Below are 23,173 nucleotides of genomic sequence, written 5' to 3'. Positions count from 1 at the left end.
CTATAATCCGGACCTCAAAGCTAAAAACTTTCTGCGCATGCGCCGCGTTGGCACATGCGCACAGGCGTTTTAAGCGTGCGCATAAGACCTTGACTACTGCGCATATGCGTGTGCAATACACGCATATGCGCAGTAGTCAGAATACGTTTTCGCCTGCGCGTTTAATGCATAACGGACGGTGTAAGCTCTAATTATCTACTTCAGTTAATGTTAATGATTGCGTTGTTCCTCAATCTTCGAATTGGATCCCGCTTATTATTTTTTGCAGACTGTAAGAGCAATTTTATAAAAGTAAACTTGAACTTTCGATTATGTCAAATAGAATTTCCGATGCTGGAACTTCCAAAGGATCTACAAAACGAAAGTATGTTTCGATGTCCAACAAACAAAAAATGGATAAAGACATGAAGAATGTGACAGAGAGGTTAGTGAAAACGAAAAAATTTCGATTGACAAGTTAGTCGATATTCTCGGCACAGCAATTAACGGGACTTGAACAGCGGAACTTTGTAACTGAACAAGAAATTATGTCTGTTTATAGAATTAAAGAGAAAGTATTATCACATAAAACGAAGCAACTTACATTGAAAGAAATGTTTAATAAAGTAAACAAATAAATATTAAGCTTTTTTTTTTTTTTTTTTGTAAAATTTGATACTTTTTAGATCATAATTGTTCTTTATTTCATAAATTACGGTTTCATATTTTTAATTTTAGAATTTCTGCATGCCATCTTACGAGATTTAAACTGATGATCTATAATCCGGAAAAATCGATAATCCGGAATCGCCGAAGTCCCGACGAGTCCGGATTAACGACTTTTGACTGTATTAAATTATTCGAAGGGGGGATCTAATATCCCGCTACTTTGTTTATTTGATACTCCTAATTTATGAGGCACAGAATACACATATATTAATAACAAGTGGTCTTTCCTCAGCATTATATTGATCATCTGGTTAAATTTTCAGACTTTATAAGCCGTGGCGTTTTAGTAGTTTTGGAACCATCATATCCATGGGATTTTAAAGTTGACTATTATTGTGTCAATGATGTAACAAAGATTTAATAAATTAGTTTAAAAACATTTTAAAGTGTTTTGATGCGTATCGGGCATAAATGTTTTTCTGATTACGATAATCACAAAAATTGAAGAAAAGCTCGTGAAAAAAATTAGTTATTTTTTCTAGGAAATTTATGATATAAAGAAAGCTGAGAGACATTCGTAGAAATTTCTTCAGACGAAAGTTAAAATCAATATTCGTAGAAATTTCATCACACGAAAGATAAACAGCAGCAAATAGACATAGGATTTATTATTCTACGCACTAAATCTTTTACAGAACTTTTATAAAATTTTATTTCAGCGAAGAGTAAAAATGAATTAACATAACACAGGTTATAACAAAAAATAGCAAATTTCCAAGCAACTACGAGAGTTTCCAAATGTCAAATTTGCTTCCCATTTCATTTTGTGGAGATGCTAATTACTGTACAAGGAGCGTCCCTTGTTAACGGATCAAAGAAAATTTGATCCGCTAATAAGGGACGCTCTATTTAGTCAAATAATGTCTAGAGCGCTGAGGAACGCTAATTATGTAATCCATTTATACACGTCATTTTGGGTAAGGTTATTCTGAAACAATATCAAGTAGTGTCGCCGCCGGACAGTATAGGGCAACCTACTGCGCCACCGAAGGGCCCGGGTTCGAATCCCGGAGAAGGCATGGATATTTGTAAATGTATAGTGTCTTTGCTGCATAAGCGCACTCTAAATATATGGTCCTCTTGTAGATTGGTGGTAGAGGAGAGGGATAAGAAACCCTCGGACCATTCCCTTCGGTGCTGTTCCGCAAAACTAGGATGGAAATAGGAGTCACCACCAATCTACAAGAGGACCATATATTTAGAGTGCGCTTATGCAGCAAAGACACTATACATTTACGAACATCCATGCCTTCTCCGGGATTCGAACCCGGGCCCTTCGGTGGCGCAGTAGGTTGCCCTATACTGTCCAGCGGCGACACTACTTGATATTGTTTCAGAATAACCTTACCCAAAATGACGTGTATAAATGGATTACATAATTAGCGTAACACGAATCAATGGTGAAAACTGTCGACAATTACCAGTATATGAAAACTGCATATATAAATATGTAATTATTATATACATAAATTTTTCACTTTTAGTCTTATGTTTTCAAATATTGTAAAACCAAAGATGGCTTCTAGATGACTTTGGCTTTCTTTGAAGATATTCGATTTAAAGAAATGGTTTTGGATTCCGCTTTAATTATGTTGTCAGAAGTGCTGCTTCACTTTCAGCATGGCAGCTGTACGGTGGTGGCAAACTGTGGTGGTAAATTGGGGGTAATAAGGAAATATCTCTAAGATGACTACCTATACTTTCAGATGATGTTTACTTCCCTTGGAGATGGTCACCTTAAAAAATTGGGTGTTTGATTCCGATGTTACATATATTCTCAGAAATACTGCTCACTTTCAGAGTGGGTAACCTTTTGGTGGTGGTCCACGCAAGAGAGTTCATATACTTGCATTGTTTCAGTATAACTTGGTATTTTATTTACCAAAGAACCAGATTTAGAGCTCTGTTGATAGCATCTGTTAGTTAAATGACTGAAGATATCCTTTAGGTAGGAAAAAATGCGAAATTTTTCTCTAGCTATCTTTGGCTGTGAAAATTACTAAGATTTTTTTCATTTTCAATACTATTTGCTATTTCCTTAGTTTTTGTAGTGCTTTTCGAAGGTGGTACAAGTGATAAAAAATTCATTCGATGATGAGTTATCATTAATGGATAATTAATCCCTACAAACACATAAAGTAACAAGCATCTCAATGTTACAGACACATTATATAAGTAATCTTTTTATTATTTGTTATATTGGTAGAATGTGGGCGAACAACTATGTTAAGATGACTGACTGAATATAATATAGGAATATATGCTTGTAAACTTATGGAGCAAACGTAAAAAAATTATTATCTTAACAAAATAATTCTTTTCTACTGCTTTTTTAGGGTTAAATATTAACGCATAAAATGTTACCGTGTTTTAACTGTCTTCAACAAAGCAAAATTACATGATTGGAAAACTGATACTGTCCTATCCTATCAACAGATCTGCTGTCTCGATCGTTTAATGAGCTACCGCATTTCTTCAGAATTCATTCCGGATTTGTTTGTTACATATTTTTTTTTTCTTTCGGTCCAGAGTTCTAGATTCTAATGATAAACCGTGGTTAATGAATGGTGCAGTGATGCAATACTTCTTGACAATCCTCATCAAATCCTTACTTGATTAAATGCCTCACTGACCAACCACTTTAAGAACAAGAACCCTTCTCTTATAAGAAAAAACCTGTGAATTAGGAGCAGTCTGTCAATAAGCTCAGTACCAAAAAATTTTTTCACCCTTCCAACCACCCGGATTTATTTTGTACACTAGTATCCCACCAGCGGCCGAGCGGTAAACTTGCTGAACAACAGTAGTTTGACCTGGGATCGAATCCTAGCGAATGGGCTGGCTATATGGATGGTTTTCCCCATGTGTAACGAGAATACAAGTCCTTAAAATATCCTCTTCGAAGGCATCTCTCTCTATTGGAAGATAGCCTTCGTGTTGATTTGCCTTAATCAATTAACCTAACCTAGCCTTACCCAGCACCAGTAAAGGTGAATCGTCACGTGACAATCACCTTCCTAAGATGACCATCTCTAAAAATGACACGCATTTCTGAGAATATATGTAAATACTCAACGTCATCTCTCTAACACGACCACTTCGACAATATACCAACATCGTGCGTTACCGTAGATGGCATTCTTAGAAAGTTTTTTTCATATTTTTGCCTATTCCAATTCTACAAACAAAACTGTACCTCTCACAGCTTCAATTCTGCAAACATGAAATATTATTCATGACATAGTCATTTAATTATTTCCTGCTCCAAATAAACGGATCTTAAAAATCCGATATTAAAACAAAAGCATATGTATTTGCTATTATTTATAAAAAAAATTCTCTCACATGTAATATAAGAGAAATTTTTTTTTATAAATTCACTTAATTCACTCTTTATTTCTTAATGCATACGAAACTATCTAATGGAACTACGAAATTAAAAAAGGATTTCTCTCTAGTACGACAAGCCGCGCTTTTGTATGTGCTTGAATGGAACACAACGATGTATGCAACTTAATAAATTGTAACATACGTAGAATCTTCAAGAGTATTTTAAGCTTTGCATGCAAATTCAGATAATAATAAAAGTTGCGTTTATGTTTTGAGAAAATAATGTCTGAAATATGTATCAGAAACACACGTAATTCTTACTTCGGCTTGTAATGTAGAAGTATGAACTGTTAAAGTGGAGCATCAGTCTACCAAGAGAAATTTCTAGGTGTATTTATGTCGTTTCATCAAATGAAATTCCCGATTGATATTGCCTTCGCAATTAAATATATTTTTTCTCATTTGGATATTTAATTATTTTGTTAAATACAAGCAAAATCAAAATTTAGTAAAATAATTAGGAAACTATGACAATTAAGAAAGAAAAGAAGAATTATACCTGTAAATAAAGTAAAAGGCAGTTAATAAACCATGTTTAAAAATTAAACAAACATACTGCATAAAATAATTTAGCTTATGAATTCGTTATCATAGTTTCAAAATTAATAGATAATTTCGCATCTGTAAATTCACTGTATTGCTAAGGAAAAGTATCGATAATAAAAGCAAGAAGTATAATTCTTGCAACATTTTCTGTGTAATAGCAGGCAATTATAATCTGCACAGAATCAAATGTAGTATTTCTCACGCTACCTACATTATTACAAAAGCATAACCACGATGCTTAAGAAGTTATTAAAAGCATTTAAATTATTAGGGCATTTGAGCTAATAAATGCTTAAGTTTCATCACATTTACAAAAACATCAACGCTAAACAATGGGCATAAACGCACAAATAAGTCTTTGATCTTTGCAAGCAGTTTCTTTAGGGTTTTATTTTTTTTAATATAACTCCAGGCCAGCTGTTTACAATTATCTGTATTAACGGATGTTTAATTTCGTAATAACGCTGAAAAAATAGTTCAAATGATTTTTAGAACTACGAATTCAATTTTTACTTCCGACAAGGAAGTAAAGGAAGTATTGTAGTTGCGAAAAAAATTAAGTATCATATTTCAACCGAAATATCCATTTTAACCGTTCCCGAATCCATTCGGACGAAGCAACATACGGTCAGAACGAAGGACTGCGTTTTTCCAAAACGGATTGTAAAATTAACGGTGATTCAAAAGGGAATTTTTTTCGTGACATCTGTATATTTCTCGCGTAACTCGAACGATTAGCCGTATAACTTTGAAATTTTGTATATGTGACTGCTACGACATCTAGTCGTGCGCCTTAACACGGAAACGTTTAAAATAAACCTGTATTAGACAGGGTAATAAATGATCACTAGGCATTGTAAATCACCTCGCTAAGCTGACAAAAATCATTCAAAACTGTGAGTAATTAATTATCTTAGACAAGATCCAGTCTGTATCGATCAGTATATTTTTTCAATGAAATTTCACAGAGCCTGCTTTGCATTGCTCGATTTCTTTACACGTTTCTTAAAACTTTAAATTTGATTTTAAATACTGTAGCCGATTGTTAAATTTTAACCGTACCCTCCTCCCGAGATTTTGTTTTTGAAATCCCACATATATTCTTCAGATGCTGTAAAGAAGATAACAGTTTATAGTTATTGAAACCAATTATTAAAATTATTACCCTATTATAGCTTTAATATTATTAGCCTAAATGTGTCTTTCATTCACATTCATATTTTAATAACTGCAACACCATTCCAATGATGCATGAATTTTATCTATTGCATATTTTGCATTCGCTATGTTCTCCTTCTTGTTATGTTAAGCAATGGTAGCGATTCTTGACATTTTTCTGTTAATTTTGCCGTTAAATAAAATTCAAAGCTGAAAAATATATTAATTACGTTTTAGTTTGACATGCTTAGTCTGTCATTGTAAAAAATAAACAATTTCTGGCCATTTAAAATTAATTAACTAAGGTACAATTTTCTTTAAATATAACAAAATAAAACTGAAAAACCACTGAACATAAGGAAAACATTTTTACATCTTCGGACCCTCTGCGTATATTTTTTGCATGACTAATATATTTTTTTGCTACCAAAATTTGCATCAACCTAATTTATTTTTAAAGCTGAAAGTATCAGCTTTTAAAACTTAACTATGACTAATTTACTTTAAGGCAACAGTTAAACGTACGGATCCATTCCTATTTTCATTTTTCTCAAGAATTTTTTTAAAATTAATATACCATAATAAGTCAACTAATAACAAAAATATTCGTACGGCGGTAAGTAATTAAATTCGCCAAAAATTAGAAAACATTATTTCAGATATTACTTATATGACTCACAAATTAAAAGAAACCGAATTCGGAAGATAGGAAAAAAATCTGAATAAATACACTTTTCTTTCTTAGGGGTTGGGGAGGAACTCCGCCCCCCAAAATTTTATATGTCTTAAGTTAGTAATTAATTTTTAAGAACTTGGAACATACGTATCTCTTCAAAATCACTGTAACTAAGAGTATTTCATTTTGAATTTCTGAATTTGTTGCCGTTGGTACCCTAACTATCCATTATACCAAAAAGTATCAGTGTTTTATCTTGCAGAATATTTTAGGAGTTTTTCGCTTCTTTAAAATAACATATATAAGTACAATACAATTTTTTAAAATCTCATATAATCGTATGTAATGTTTTAGTGCATTAAGCTGCTGAAAAATATCAGTAGAGACATTAAGTAAGAAATTTAGAACCAATTTTACAAAGACCAAAATTTGAAATTCATAAGTAATAAATTTCATAAAATCCAATAAATGAAAAAAAAAGAATTTAATCAATGTTAAAACTAAAAATTTTAAACAAGTAATACCCTAACTTGAAAAAATCATAGAAATTTAAAGGAACAATCATAACAGAAGAGGAAATCACTCAACTTCAATGCTACTTCGTCATATATTATATATATTAATTTACTAAAGAAATATTGATTATATTATCTCCTAAGATTAATTTTAGTACAATTATCTAAAAAGAGTGAATCCATAGTTAGTAAGTTTAATTCCGAAAATTGTTTTAAAGTAACTCGAATGTAAATTGTTAAAAATGAATTATATAATCCATAGGACTATGGATTCACTCTCATTTTTAAACGAATTGATAATATAATCAATATTTCTTTAGTAAATAAATTATTATTAACTTACTTTGCAGCTATTGCGCAAGTAGTAGAATAACTTGATTTCGCACTAAGTGAATTTAAGATCACAACATATATATATATATATATATAAGAATTATTGCTCACTGAAAAGTAATGTTACTTTCCAACGGATATGAAATTTGAAATTCATCAAATTCATTACATTTTTAAACACATCTGCTCCTAAATTTATTCAAATTTATAAATGAATGGACCATCTTCAGTCTTTATTTATTTAATGATTCCATATCTATCTTTAATGCATACTACATGCATAGTTCAACTAATATAATTATTCAAGTAATAAAACTGACTCATAAAATACAAAAATTAAATCATTCAAAGAAATCTTTCAATTAGGATAAGAAGTACTTCTCAAATTCTGTAAATCTTTACTATTTTATTAATTTTTATTTAAGTACGAAAAACTCTCGATTATGTATAACTCATTTTTTCCTGATAATGAATGATTAATAAAGAAATTTTTAAAAATTTATCGCTTACCGCTGACTTGCTGCAACTCCGTAGATTCACCTGCCAAAAGTCTCTGACACACCTGCTCAGAACCGGTCGTGGCATAATTTGCAGCGTCACTCGTACAAGGTGAACCTGGAGGTACGGCATTAGGTGAGAGAGAGCTAGTCGCACTGGCTGGACTGAGGGACTGCTTTATGTACTCTTGTTCGGCATGTCCTACTCCGCACATTCCGGGCCACGGCGGAACATTCGGGCCAATGTCTGCGCCGTTACCGCCGTACACTGCAGGGGAGGCCGTCGTTGCTACGCCGCCGAAGTCCGATCCAGGCACAGGGGAGTTCATGGGAGATGATGGTCCCAGCCCGGGCGTCCCTGCGACGGCACAACTTGTTAGGTAATGACCGCCATTCATACCAGCGACACTAAAGTTTAAAGCAGGACTACTGCTGGTCATCGCATAACTGTAGTGGGCTGGTGTAGCGTTTATACTGGACATCATCATCTGCTCGGGTGTAAGATAAGACTGTAATCCTTGCACGGTAGAATTATTTGAACCCAATGAAACAGGTGGAACATTAGGATTTTGTTGATTCATTCCTTCGTAGCCCATCATTGCACTGGAAAATGGAGAATTCTGGTAGTAGTAAGGATGGAAAGAAACACCACATTTTCTTCTTACATGTATTTTAGCATTGCGTTTTTCAAGTAAATCATCATGTTCTGCTTGGTAAGGCTGAAGCAAGTTTGCAAGAGAACTTTCCGGAATTCCTCCGCCTGGCATATTAGTCTGGTTCATCATGTCGAAACCCATCATGGGAGGTGTAGGTATACCTTGATAATACATGGAATATCTCTGCATGTCTTGGCACTTCCTTCTGAAACCTCGAGGTCTTCGTTTTGAAGATCCATCTTGGAACACTGTCACACTTGCTGGGTCAACAGTCCAATAATGACCTTTGCCAGGCCTTCCTAGACCTTTTGGAAGCTTAATGAAACAATCATTCAAAGAGAGATTATGGCGTACAGAATTTTTCCAACCCATATATTCACCTCTAAAAAATGAAAATCTTTGCTGAAGAAACTGATAAATTTCACTGAGAGTGAGTTTCTTAGTTGGAGAACTCTGAATAGCCATTACTATTAAAGCTATGTATGAGAACGGTGGTTTTTCTGGTTTTCTCATACCTGCTCCTGACTTTTTAGGATTCACAGTCTCTTTAGTTTCAGTGTTATCTTCTGCTTTGACTACAGCTGTTGTCAGATTGTCACTTGTATTTACATCATCATTTACCACTTCATTTTTTGAAGTGCATGGGTTTATGTCTTCAGTAGATGAATTATGAATGGACTCATTATTTTGATTTATATTTGTGTATTTTTCATCTTTTATTCTGGGAAATACTGCAGATTCTCCAGTTTCATTCCTTAATGATTTATTTAACAAATCTGCTTGCCGATTATTCAACAGATCTCCTTGCCGATTATTTAATAAATCTGCTTGCCTGTAGGAGGACGAAGCATACTTATCGTTTATACTATCCATAAGTTGTTCGTTTTGGTAACAGAGTGATGAAGATGGGCGCAAGTAAACACTGTTAAATGTCCGATCCACATTCATTCTCCTATTTAGAGATGTAGCCTCTGAGCAAGACTGCTGCAATCTTTCTCCGTTTTCCATGTGCAGCATGTAGTTTTGGATGCCAAGATTTGAAGCTATTTCGTAATCAGTCTCTTTATCTTTACTGTTTAGTGTATCAGGCTTGTATTGTATGTGATGATCGAGTTTCATCGTTTAGACCGATTCGTATGAAAGTTCCTTAAATATCCAAAGCGACAATTTCTGAGCACAAGGCATTCGATTGAAGATACTAACGATCTGAAAATTTCACCATGCGTAGAATTTGATGTTTCAGAAGGGACGTGAAACTTTTTCCCAATTAATCGCTAACTGGATAAAATCGAAAGTGAAGTCCATTTGTGGAGAATTATTAATCCAGGCAATTGTTCATAATCCGAAACTAAAGGGCAATTAATGTTACTAGTTCACCAACTGCAATCACGAACATTTATTTTGCGGCACTTCATTTCAATAACAATCCGTGCTACCGTACGAGAGATTAAAACGTCAGGCCGTCGAGCGCATGGGTGGAAACGTGACCCACCAACACGCCGCCCGTATGGGGTGATACTTTAAAAGTGAACTGGATGCGAGTGCTAAGTTTCTATCTGTCCATCCTTTTTTTCCCCTTTTAGTTGACGAAGTTCCAAAGTTCTCCTCTCTATCTTCGTACTATCTCTCGCCTTACGTATTCTGTCTCTTCTGTAGATGGCGAAACGGTAACTTCCCCCAACCCATCGGCCAGCGCACAAGGGTTGCAATAGCATTTTAGAAGACAAGTGCCAAAAAACAAAAACTTAGTGAGGAAACAGAATATGGTTGGTTAGATTTTGGCGAGGCGGGGGATTGCGAAATATTTTTTTTTGTTTTGATTTTAGTTTTCCAATAATTCTTGAGTTTTTTACGGCTTTAAAGCATGAAAAAAAAAAAAAAAAAAGAGTACTTTTGCTATTGAATCCTAATTTATTAGTGGAACGCTTAATAACATTAAGAATAAAATTCAGTCAACAGATGCTGATTTTCTGAGTTATGATCGGCGGCGGGAGAGAGGGGGGAGCAACGTTAAACTTGCCCGAAAGATATTAATGTGTTTCTGAGAATTGAGAAATTTCGTGATTTATGACGGAATGATTCGTTGGACTGATGTCATTCGTGTGTCGTTAATTTAAAAACTTTTCAAGAGGAATTGAGTTTCAAGCAAAAGCGACCGTACGTATTTTGAAGATTTCCGTATAAAATAATTAATATTAATAAAAACATCATAATAGCAGCGCATTTGTTACTAGGAAAATTTCATGTTAATTTGATTAGTTTATTTGCGCGTTTTGATGATTTTGAAAACGTGCTGTATACAAATTTATACAAATTTCTGTAATATGAAAATTTTATGTTAACTTGATCAGTTTATTTGTGCTTTTTGCAGATTTTTGAAAAAGTGATGTTTACAAATTTGTACAAATTTCTTTAATAAAGTTGTAGTGACAAAAAAAAATTTAATGTCTTAGCCGTAGCACTTAGAAAACTGAGTTCCAGAAAACTTTATACGTATTAATTTTTATTAAAAGAAGAATGGAAAATTAAAAAAGAATGAAGAAATGCTTGAGTAGTTTTCATTACAGTTCCATTTTGTGTTGCACAATGGAACCTCCCATGACGACCAACTCCTCTAGAAGATATTTTTGAAAATATAAAGTTTTCAGAAAACTTTAATAAACGTCATATTGGAGTGAGTGCCAGAAAACACAACAATTGATTTGACATAGATATTGCTTGACTGGGCTAAAATAAAATTTACATAAATTAAATTGTATTTTATTACAGTCAGTTTCATTTGATATGTCTTTCGTATTATTCCGATAATTGTGGTCTTTGGGATGACCATCTCCACAGAAAAGTGTTTGGAACAGTGAATGGTCAACTTTGGTTATTAAGTTTTGCTGCAGTTGTAAATAAATAGGACCGTTTCTTGCGGCCAAACTCAAATCAGATAATACAGAGTAGCAATTAAATAATACAAATAATACAGAGTAGATGTTAACGCAAAAGTAAGGCAGTATCTATTAGTATCTATAAACATGGCCCAAGGTAACGGGTGGAACCTTTTTCTGAAAGGGGGGAACGGAAATTTTTGTGAAATGACCGAGTGAAAAATGTAATATTTAAAATTCTTATTCTACATGAATATTAATCATGTCCAATAATCCATTGTAATCCAGTGTTCATTATATAGAATGCATCTTCAATGTATTCGTATCAATCTGGTACTTTATTTGTTTTGAATTTTTGAATTCTGTACGTGTTTTGAATTTTTGAAGTTCAGATTGCAGCTGCTAAATGTGCGTTTTGACTGTTGTATTTCTTACATAATCTTCATTACACTTATCAGTGGAATATATAAATTACATTAAAGATTATTGGAGTGTACGTCTGATTTGGTGAGTTTGTTGTTTCAGGCTGTGTCTCTGATGTTTCTGTTTAGTTTAATTACGCCCTTTCGTGAATTTTACCATTGATAAACTTTTTTATTTAGTTGATAGTAATTTAAATGATTTTTTAATTTACTGTATTATCAATTAAACTTTCAAATTACGGAACTTTTATTTAGTTTGTTACATGGCAAATGTAATAAGAATGTAATAAGAATAATGTAATAAGAATGATGCAAAGAAAAAAATTCAATCTATATTATATTTTCTGTCTCAAATCTAAATGTTGTTATATGCTAGAAATTTCTTATAGTTACGCGTTATAACTCAAGCGTCTTGATATATAAATATTGTATTTTCGACTGTCATTTATTTGAAGTAATTCTAATATCCTAACCACTACATAAATAACTTACTAATAACTTAACAAAATACGAAAATTTTTCCAAGTGGGACAAAATTTGAGAATAAATAATGACAACCTTTATTTATTTGATTTGTTCTCAAATTTAACTGTGTTTGAGAATAAGTAATGACAACCACAACCCAGACAGTAACAGTGGTTAGAGGAGCCGACTGCGATACCGAAGAGCCTGGGTTCGAATACCGGTAAAGTGTCTGTTCTCTCATAGGAGGCAACATCGGCCGACTATTAGGTGCCCCTACAATAAAATGGCCACCGCTTCTGGCCTTAGAAGAAACCAATACTAAAAAAAAGGCAAGTGTCCGCCATTCGAAAAAACAAATGATAAACTAATATCTTTCAAGCTTCTCATTGAAGCATACAGAAAACTTATACATATTTGTATGTAAATAAAATTCTTTTATTTCTTATTATAACGCTGAGTTACATCATCTTTATCCCCGCAGATAAATTACTTAGCTACAGTAATTTATCCGCGGGAATAAATTACTAGAAATTATGAATCCTTACCACGAATTGCAAACGTTCGTTGCTGAATGTGAGTCCCCCCCTCCCACACAGACTTATTAATTTTCGACTGTGGAGAAATACTTTTCACTTATAAATGTTCACATAAACTGTTCATTTAAATCACTGTTCATTTACAATGAAAAACTGTTCATTTATAATCACTTTCCCAGTCAAAGCAATTATTCTCATTGCAAAAATTCGTAATAGAGGACATTTATCATTTGATAAGTTTGAAGAAACGTTAATCAAATCTGTATCTTCAAATCTTTGAATAAGATATCACAGTATAAATTAATTAGCTCTGTTTGTAGATTTTCTGGGTTGTTACGCCTGTTTCTGGGTTGTTGCTGAATATGGATCCCCTCCCTACACACGCAGACTTATTAATTTTCGACTGTGGAGAAACTGTTCACCTATAAATGTTCACATAAAATGTTCATTTAAATCACTGTTCATTTATAATCACTTTCGCAGTCAAAGCAATTATTCTCATTGCAAAAATTTGTAATAGAGGACATTTATCATTTGATAAGTTTAAAGAAACGTTAATCAGATCTGCATCTTCAAATCTTTGAATAAGATATCACAGTGTAAATTAATTAGCTCTGTTTGTAGATTTTCTGGGCTGTTACGTCTTTTTCTGGGTGGTTGTTATTTCTAATGGCAATTAAAACAATGTAAAATTGCACTTAAAATCATTAAAATCTTAAACCTTTCTTCAAAGGTCCTTAAATGCCATTATAATGTAACTAACTTACTGCAAATGAATTCGCGGACCTCTTAAAATTGCTTAAGTATTATGGGGGCCGCATGCGATCCGCGGACAGGCTGTTTGATATCACTGTTCCGAGCTATGTATTTTATTTGCTAATCCGCTCATATTTTGGCAATTGACGTTAATCCTAAAACAAAACAAAAATAAAGCAAATGAATCATAATAATATACTTATGTATGAGAGCAAACTAAAATTATGTAAAAACAAACTTCTAATTTTAATTGGCGATAGTCCCTTTTATTCTTCATTTTAATTTGGGTACTTCTCTTTCTTTTCTGGAAATAGTATTTATAACATATTAATCTAACATTACATTAAAGTGAAGACAGTTAAGTTAACTGAAAGTTAGTAATTGAAATAAATCCACTTCATGGACTTGAAATCCATTGGGATCTGAGACAGCAGGTAACTATCCTGTCGACTATTCATATTGTGATATTTCGGTGTAGATAATGACTTGAGGATTCGAATTAAACTGCTGCATAAATAAACAAATGACACTTTGAAGACAAGCGTGACCTTTGAACACATCATTTTATTTCTCGATAAATTACTTTCAGAGATACAATATTGATTCACATATTATTACGAGTGCGATATGAACCTCTCAATTCTTCAACAATAGGGACACAGCAGAGCGACAAACAAACACGTGTAAGTAGCAGGGAGCGAAGTAGAGAAAAATGGTAATTACGCAATGATAGCAATCGTATTTATAGATGAAAATTTCTTTAATCTGATTGGCTGAGAATTTGCCGCATTGCAGCATGATTACATAAACACGAAATGAATTAATTTTCAGACGACACACTTCAGATTCGATTAATAGTATTTTTAAAACTGGCTGAGGATGGAAGAGGACGTAGCCAAATTAAAGTTAGTAGTTTTGAGTTTCTTATATATTTTTATCTCACACACACACACACGTGTGTGTGTGTGTATATATATATATATATAATAATTTATTTCCTAAACAGTATTGATTAATTGATTATATTATCTCCTAAGTTTAATTAAATTAGAATTATTTTAAAAGTGTGCATCCATACTGGTAAGTTATATTTTGAAAGATGTTTTGAAGTAATTTGAAAGCAAAATGTTAATAATGTTTTAACGGGGACTGAATAATTACATGTTTTAATTTTTACTTTTACAATTGTAATATTATTCTTCATGATGATTTAACTCCAGTCCCCGTTAAAACATTATTAACATTTTGCTTTCAAATTACTTCAAAACATCTTTCAAAATATAACTTACCAGTATGGATGCACACTTTTAAAATAATTCTACTTTAATTAAACTTAGGAGATAATATAATCAATTAATCAATACTGTTTAGGAAATAAATTATTATTAACTAACTTTGCAGCAATTGCGCAAGTAATAATAACTTGTATTCGCACTAAATGGATTTAAGTTCATACAACATTTGATATACTAAATAGCAGCTATTAGCGCTATTTATCTCTTACCTAATGTACCCACTTTATATATTATCTCCAACATTTTTAAGTTTTAAAGTTCTTATACAAAAACTTTACTGTATTGAAGGTTAGCAGCCTCCTTACTTTTATATCTTGCTAGTTTAACTCATATTGAAATCACTAAATGTCATTCCACTAGATGACAAACTTGAAAATTTAACGCCATGCCTGCTACAGGTAAACCCAAAAAACAATTTCTATGAAAAACATTTAACTGTATTTACATGATTACATGCGGTACTTGACATATTAAATATATAGGACAGACTAAAAACAATCTTAACTTTCGAATCAATAACCATAGAGCTCAAATCAAAAAATTCAACGCACAAAAAAAATAACATTAAAATAAGTACACCATCACAACTTAATACAGCAGAATTAGAACACTTTAAACACCATGACTTCAACTCTATTCAACTTCAGATACTAGATATAATACCCAATCACAAAACACGAATTTTTCAGGAATCTCTCTATATACTAAAACAACGTTCACTTTATCCATATGGACTTAACACTTATATACATAGTCATAGAGATACTTCTAAGAAGTCTATTTTCAGCCAATTTAAACTCTACAGCATCAAAACGCAGAGAGGAAAAAGAGGAAGCAAAATAAAAAATAATGCGAGATTTTTATCCACTTTGGATACACTTGCATTGAAAAAACAATTGAAATGTTTTTTTGACTCAGACTGTTTTCCCAAGAAACTTCTCAACTGGTTACACTCCTGTACTAATAAATTCCTTATCAAACTAAAAAAATTCATTCAAGAAAGCTACGACGACATACAAATCATTAAAGACATGATTCTTGATTTTAGTCTTTTCAGACTCTCTAATAGTCTCACTCAACGCAAAATTTATTTTAAAGTCAATTTTCTGCATCCGCAGTTTGACAATATTCATTTCTCAAGAATCATCAGAGATTGTAAAGATTACTTCCCCGCAGTTGACACTATACCAATGATTGCATTTAAATATCAAAACACGTTAAGCAACTTGCTTACTAACCACCATGAAATAGATGAAACTGCAGAATGACATTGTAAGACACCAATTTACAGCAATTACGTAGATTCTCATCACCAGCACATAATTACTGGCAACCTGAATATCATACAAAACCATCAACTAAAAACACTAATGAGTTATGGTACAAAATTTAGACCAGTCAGAAACATGACTACAAATTACTGTTACAAGACTTTCGAAAACAACATCAACGAATTTATAGTTAAAGCAAGCTATCAACTGAATTTTCCCATAGATACCTTCTTAAAATGGAAAGCTAAAATTCTTCAACGCATATCCACAGAAATCAGTCACCTCAAATTTAAAAGTACACTGAACTGGTCGCAACTTACATCTGATATTAGTAAATTAAAACAGCTTTTTACTATTACAAAAATAGACAAAGCAACTAATAACTTTAGCATTATATGAAAACAATTCTACACTGAGATTATTCATAAAGAACTTCTCAACGCAACTACTTATCAATCAGCCAACCTTACAGAAACATCTATAATAAACAGGATTAAAACTTTTCATAAGAAACTCAATATTACTTTCAATGCAAACTACAACAGATTTACTAATCTTTATGCGATTCCCAAATTCCATAAAACACCATTAAAATTTAGATTTATAGCTAATGGAACTAATAATTACAAGAAAAATATAGACTATTATTTTTCAATTCAACTTAATAAAATCTGTAAATTTATTTTCAATGATTGTAACACTAATCATAACTATTGCTGGATCATTCATAATAACACTCCTGTCATTAATACCATTCATACCATTAACATCCAAAACATTAACTGCTATGATTTTGAAAACTTATATACCTCACTTCCTCTAGAAGAAATCTATACCAGTCTACTTTATCTACCAAAACTTTTCCCTAATATACTCAATATCATGACTCTTGACAAATGGAAAACCTACCTTAAATGCTCACTTTTTCATAACTACATCAAGTTTCAAAATCAACTTTTTAAACAAGTCAGAGGATTGCCAATGGGCTTACATTCCAGCACCTCGATCTGTAATATCTTTTTATTTGTCAAAGAATTTAACTTCCAAAAAAATCTACAACCACAAGAGTTAAATTACTACAAACACACCTACAGATTTATTGATGACCTTATTACAATTAATAATTTTGGTAAAATTGAAAACTCCGACATTTGTCCGAATTGTCTTAAACTTAATAAAACTAATAATTCACAAAATAGCATAGACTTTCTAGATCTTCAAATCATTAACTACAAAAAAAATTTTACTTTTTGACAAAACAAGAAACTTCAATTTCAATACTAACAAATTAATAAATTGGAACTCCAACATATCCAAAAAAGTAATTAACAATACTATAATTAATCAAATACAACGAATTAAAACTATATGCACAGATACAATAGATTTACAACGCGAAATTTTGATCCTTATCAAAATTCTCAAAAATAATCTAATTCCCTTTCAATTTATCAACCATTGCCTTAAAAGAGCAGGCGTTAAATACTCACTCTAAATCATTTAACTGATAGGGATATGATAATTTATTCCTAAACCTGAGAAGGCGGTATAAGTTGGATGACTGTCAGTTGAAAGATTTGTATATAGTGTAATTACTCAATTGTATATATTGTAAAAAGCTAATTGTCTTCAGACATATACTGTTACTATACTGTTACTAAAAAAATGGGCCTATTTCCTGCCTTTAGACTGTCTACTAGCTCTTGGATAGCGAAAATGCCTTTTTCCTTTCTTAAATTCTTAATCATTGCGACACGACAATTAGCCAGAAATTAATTAATTTCCATTCACTAGTATTTTTAAAAAAATCTTAACAGACGGTCTCTCTCAGATAAGAACTCCACAAAATACATCCCTCAAGAATTCCAAGTCCCACCCACTACCATAAATTTCTTCACCCAAGTCTTGCCGACTGATATAATTCAAAGCCCCTACTGCCGCTAAGAATTTTCGGACACCCTACACTTCTGAGTCAGACACGAAGAGAACACACTGCCAACTCCCCCACTAGAAAGAATGTAAGTTACTTAATACCTTTCTGGCCTTTATATCTTCATGTACATTCACTGATCTTATTTATATTATTTTCTATTTTATTTTTATATTATTTTTATATTATTTTTATGTTCTCTTTGATTTGTTTTTGCAAAGTTTGCATTATTTATCTTTTTTATAATCTTCTATGTTTATTTCAATTTTACTTTGATTTCGATTTCATAATGACAATTTCCAATGTTTAATTTCTACAAATAATATAGTACTCAAATACATAAAGATGATAGTGTCCGGGACGATTACTCGAGTTTTACAAGATTTCTCTACAGTAATTGATTTTTATTCCAAATTGAATTGACTAAAATGCTTCATGAGAATCAGTTCTTTGAGTAACAACTATTCGCGGAAATATTTGGCCTGACTAGAATTGCCGGTTTGGCTTTAACTTATAACTCGAGTAAAGACGAAACACTTTCATATTTACGTATTTCTATCAATTATTGATCATTGAACGGGAGTTGGTTTGTTCCCCTTGAAAAGTCAACTAATTTCCGATCAATGACAATAATTACATGTTTTAATTTTTACTTTTACAATTGTAATATTATTCTTCATGATGATTTAACTCCAGTCCCCGTTAAAACATTATTAACATTTTGCTTTCAAATTACTTCAAAACATCTTTCAAAATATAACTTACCAGTATGGATGCACACTTTTAAAATAATTCTACTTTAATTAAACTTAGAAGATAATATAATCAATTAATCAATACTGTTTAGGAAATAAATTATTATTAACTAACTTTGCAGCAATTGCGCAAGTAATAATAACTTGTATTCGCACTAAATGGATTTAAGTTCATACAACATATATATATATATATATATATTGGAGGAGGATATATATATTGTTACGAAATGTACAGGCGCGGTACATTTTGGCTTCATCGCAAAGTAGTTTTAGGGTTGCCATAAAATGGCAAAGGAGGGAAGGGTTTTCACATTTGGCGAGAAATCGCCCATTTGGTGACAAAATCGGCGATATACCATGGACGGTTGGAGAACTTTCTAGAACTAATTCTTACCGGTTTAGCCCAGAATGTTCCGGAACACAAGCCGAAAGCTATATAAACCCTGCTGGTCCGCAGTCAATCAGTGCGCTTCATCGGGAGGAAGTGTATTCGTCTCTCATCGAGTGAGTGTGTCTCGTCTAGCGAGTCAATCCCTGCGGAAGCGATCGCGTAGACAGCCGGCCAGCGAGTGCCGAGTGGGTCGCCGAGTGCACCAAAAGAGTCTCGTAGAGCATCGCGGTTAGTGCATCGTCGAGAGAGCGTGTTGAGCTCCGGAAACGACTGAACCGAGAGTCAGGAGCTGTGCTCTGTGTGTCGTCGAGTGCATAGCGAGTTGTAGCGTAGAGAGTCTCGAGAGTACGTGGAGTTCCGAGAACGACCAAGCAAAGTCAGGTGCTTTGCAGGAAGCTTGTCTCCACCGTTATTGCCTGACAGTGGGAAGGCTGTGTCGCTGATTGTTCCAGTGTGTTTATAGTAGTTCATAGACGACTGTAAAACGTGTTTTGGAGCTGTCCTGACAATATTGTCTAATAAAGTGTGTTTCGATTCTTTATCAAGTGTCGTCGTTATTCACTCCAAATCTACAAACCCCGTACGAACGTGAAGGAAGAAAATAACGTAACAACTGGTGTCAGAAGAATAAAGAAAAGGAAAAACGTATTAATATATATATATATTGGCGATATATATATATCGCTCGTACAAGCGAATCCGCCCATTCGGAACCTGAAAGAATGAGCAGTTGTAATATGGATTATGGGAGGATTTTGCCACCTTTGTGCATGTTATACGATATGTTAGTGTTTACTTATATTTTATAGAATGTGTATTTGTTGGTAAAGTTTAACTGTAGATTAATTTGTTACATTTATAAAGTAAAGTGGAATTACTACTCGAGTGGAATGAACTATACAGGAATTCTACTACTGCCTCTTTGACTAAACTATATTTTCCTTCCATTCCTCACAGACTGAATAATGAACACTTTTTCTGCAATTTTGAAGTTACTCAATTTCTAACTGGACATGGTAAATTCAATTCATATCTGAAGAGATTTAGATTATCTAGTAGAGACTTGTGTTCATGCAGTTTCGGGGGAGTGCAAAATGTCGAACATTTGTTGTTCTATTGTTCAAAGCTCAAGGAAGGACGAAAGGAACTCATTTCTAAGTTAAACTCTGTGAATATTACATTTCCTCCCCCTCTTTATGTTTTTGTTCAACATAAAATGGCTTTCTCTTTTCTCTGTAAATTTATCTCTTACGTATCATCTGTGAATTTGTAAGTTTATTTTATTTTGTGTTGTGTTGTTGTATTTTTTTTTTTTACTTACCTCTGTAAGCCTTGTGTAATACTATGTGGTGCACAAGGATTTAAAATTTTCAATAAAAAAAAAAAAAAAAAAAAAAAAAAAAAAAAACAACATTTGAACCTGGAAGAGAAAAAGAAGATTGAAGGACTGGTAAGGAAATTTAATTCTTTGTTTAACGACAAACCTGGTTTTTGTCAGGTAGTTAGTCATTCCATAGACACTGGGAATGCCCCTCCAGTCCGGTCGAAGCCATACAGATATGATAAAACTAAAGAAAAAATTATAGAGAAGCATATTGAAAAAATTCTACAAAACAAAATAATCGTGCCTAGTACGAGTTCGTACCTGGAAGTCCGGTGGTCCTTTGTAGAAAAAAGAACGGACTACCGCTTGAACACCCGGACGCGTATAGGTTTGCAGTTGATTATCGTAAGTTGAACAGTATAACAAAATATCCCACATATCCCCTACCAATAATTGACGAATTAATTAGAAACATTCGCTCGATTAAATTCATGACAACCCTAGACCTCACGTCGGGTTACGACGTTACGCGTACAAATCGCCGTTAAGCCGGAGGATGTCCAGAAGACCGCATTTATAACAAAGTCAGGCGTCTATGCCTTTTTAAGAATGCCCTTTGGTTTGAGCGGAGCGCCAGCTACGTTTCAAAAAGCTACGGACATAGTCTTGAAGCCAGTTTTAGGTAAAAGTACAATTATTTATCTTGACGATATCATAGTTACCAGCGAAACATTAGAGGAACATTTGAAACATTTGGAAGAAGTTTTTTCCTTACTTAACGAGGCCGGTTTCAAAATAAATGCAAGAAAATGCAAGTTCGCGGCAAAGGAATTACGATACCTCGGGTACAAAATCTCTAATAAGGGAATAGAGACTGATGATTCAAAAATTAAGTCAATTAAAAGTTATCCTTCCCCAAATACGGCTAAGAAATTGTCTTCATTTTTGGGCTTATGTTCCTATTATAGAATGTTCATAAAGGACTTTGCGAAAATAGTTGAGCCTCTTCTAGTACTAAAAAGAAAGAAAAGTAGATTTTCTTGGACAGCCGAGGCGAACACCGCGTTTGAACAACTAAAAAATGCCCTAAACAATGCCCCAGTCCTTAAATTCCCAGAAGGCGAGCAAGGTCTAGAAATTTCAGCGGATGCATCCGATTATGCAGTTGGAGCGGTGCTCTCCCAAACTGGGCAACCTAAAGCTTTTTTTTCGAAAACCTTGAATGCTACTGAAAGGAACTATTCCGCTACTGAGCGAGAAACGCTCGCTGTGTTATTAGCAGTTCAGAACTTTCGTGTCTACTTCGGAAGTTCACCGATAACGGTCTACTCAGATCATGCGGCAGTGGGTCGCTTGTATTCAGGAAAAAATTTATCGCCTTGCTTGATACGTTGGACTTTAAAATTACAAGAGTTCAACTTAATTATAAAACACACTCCGGGAAAGGAAAACTTGGTCGCCGATGCCCTTTCGCGAATAAAAATTGATGAAGAGGGAAACACAATCAAGTGTCCTATACTCACCTCAAGAGTTATTGAGTCCCGTGAAACAATAATCGAAGAATTAAAAAAGGACCCAGAGTTTAAAGATATTTACGCATACCTGGAAGACCCTGAAAAATTTGAACATATAGATTTAACGGCTATTCGCAATAGGACACAGCATTACGAAATAATCGACAAATTGTTATTTTACACAAAGGTAACGAATGAAAATCAGGAATACCAACCAGTAATCCCAGCGAGTCTACGTTTAAGTATCTTAGAGGAGTTGCACGATCTACCTTCTGCCGCACATTTCGGAATACGAAAAACACTAAAGAGGGTACGCGAAGCGGTTTATTTTCCGCAGTTACAGAAAGTTGTTACGGCGTATGTTAAGTCGTGTCATATGTGCCAATTAATAAACGATGTTAATTACAGCCCGGCCGGATATTTAAAAAACATAAAGACCACTTTTCCAAACGAAATAGTTGGAATAGATTTGCTAGGACACTACCCTAGGACAAAAATAAATAAAAACATATATCTTTTAATAATCGTTAACCATTTTTCAAAATGGGTAGAAATAGTCCCTCTTAAACGAGCTTCAGCTAAAATAGTTGCAGATTCGTTCTTAAATAAATATATATTAAAATACGGGGCCTCACTAAAAGTAATATCAGATAACGGGAAACAGTTTGTTAGTAGTATATTTAAAAATTTGTGCACAGGACTTGGCATACGCCATCTAAAAATGGTACCATATAGACCGCAGTCGAATATAGCGGAACGCGTAAATAAGAATATTGTAAAAATTATCAGGGGATATGTGAAAAATTTTCATGACCGCTGGGACAGCTGTGTCAGTGAGTTAGGTTTTGCCTTGAGAACCGCAAAGCACGATACTACGCAGAAAACCCCCGCGGAGTTATTTTTAGGAAGAAAAATCATAACGCCGTTGGATAAGCTGTTCTTTGTACAACAGAGACAAGAAGAATTCAAGTTAAAAGACGTTCAAAAAATTATTGACGAAGCAATTAAAAGCTCTGATATAGCCAGACAAAAACAAAAAAGTTTATTACGATAGAAATAGAAGGGAATTGGAATATAAAGTGGGACAAAAAGTTCTTAAGTTGAAGTATTCGTTATCGTGGGCACCAGAAAACAGAGTTGCGAAGTTTGAGCCCAG

At 33.3% G+C, this 23,173-nt stretch overlaps 1 protein-coding gene and 1 long non-coding RNA gene across 6 annotated transcripts in view; one reads left to right on the top strand and one right to left on the bottom strand.

Annotated features, from left to right (window-relative positions):
* LOC118203473 (uncharacterized) overlaps positions 1-10,123 on the bottom strand; it is a 54,116-nt gene extending 43,993 nt beyond the window's left edge. The window contains exon 1 of the mRNA XM_035375751.2: positions 7,837-10,123. Coding sequence (XP_035231642.1) covers positions 7,837-9,598 — 1,762 coding nt within the window. The 5' untranslated portion in view covers positions 9,599-10,123. The remainder of the gene's footprint in view (positions 1-7,836) is intronic.
* LOC146999538 (uncharacterized) overlaps positions 1-23,173 on the top strand; it is a 171,739-nt gene that overhangs the window by 28,615 nt on the left and 119,951 nt on the right. The window lies entirely within an intron of this gene.

The sequence above is a fragment of the Stegodyphus dumicola genome, chromosome 1 (genome assembly GCF_044657685.1).
Source record: "Stegodyphus dumicola isolate Sdum_Otavi_A_Nest chromosome 1, ASM4465768v1".
Classification (NCBI taxonomy): Eukaryota; Metazoa; Arthropoda; class Arachnida; order Araneae; family Eresidae; genus Stegodyphus; species Stegodyphus dumicola.
Note: the sequence above shows the minus strand (reverse complement) of the source record. Positions and strands in the feature narration are given on the sequence as shown.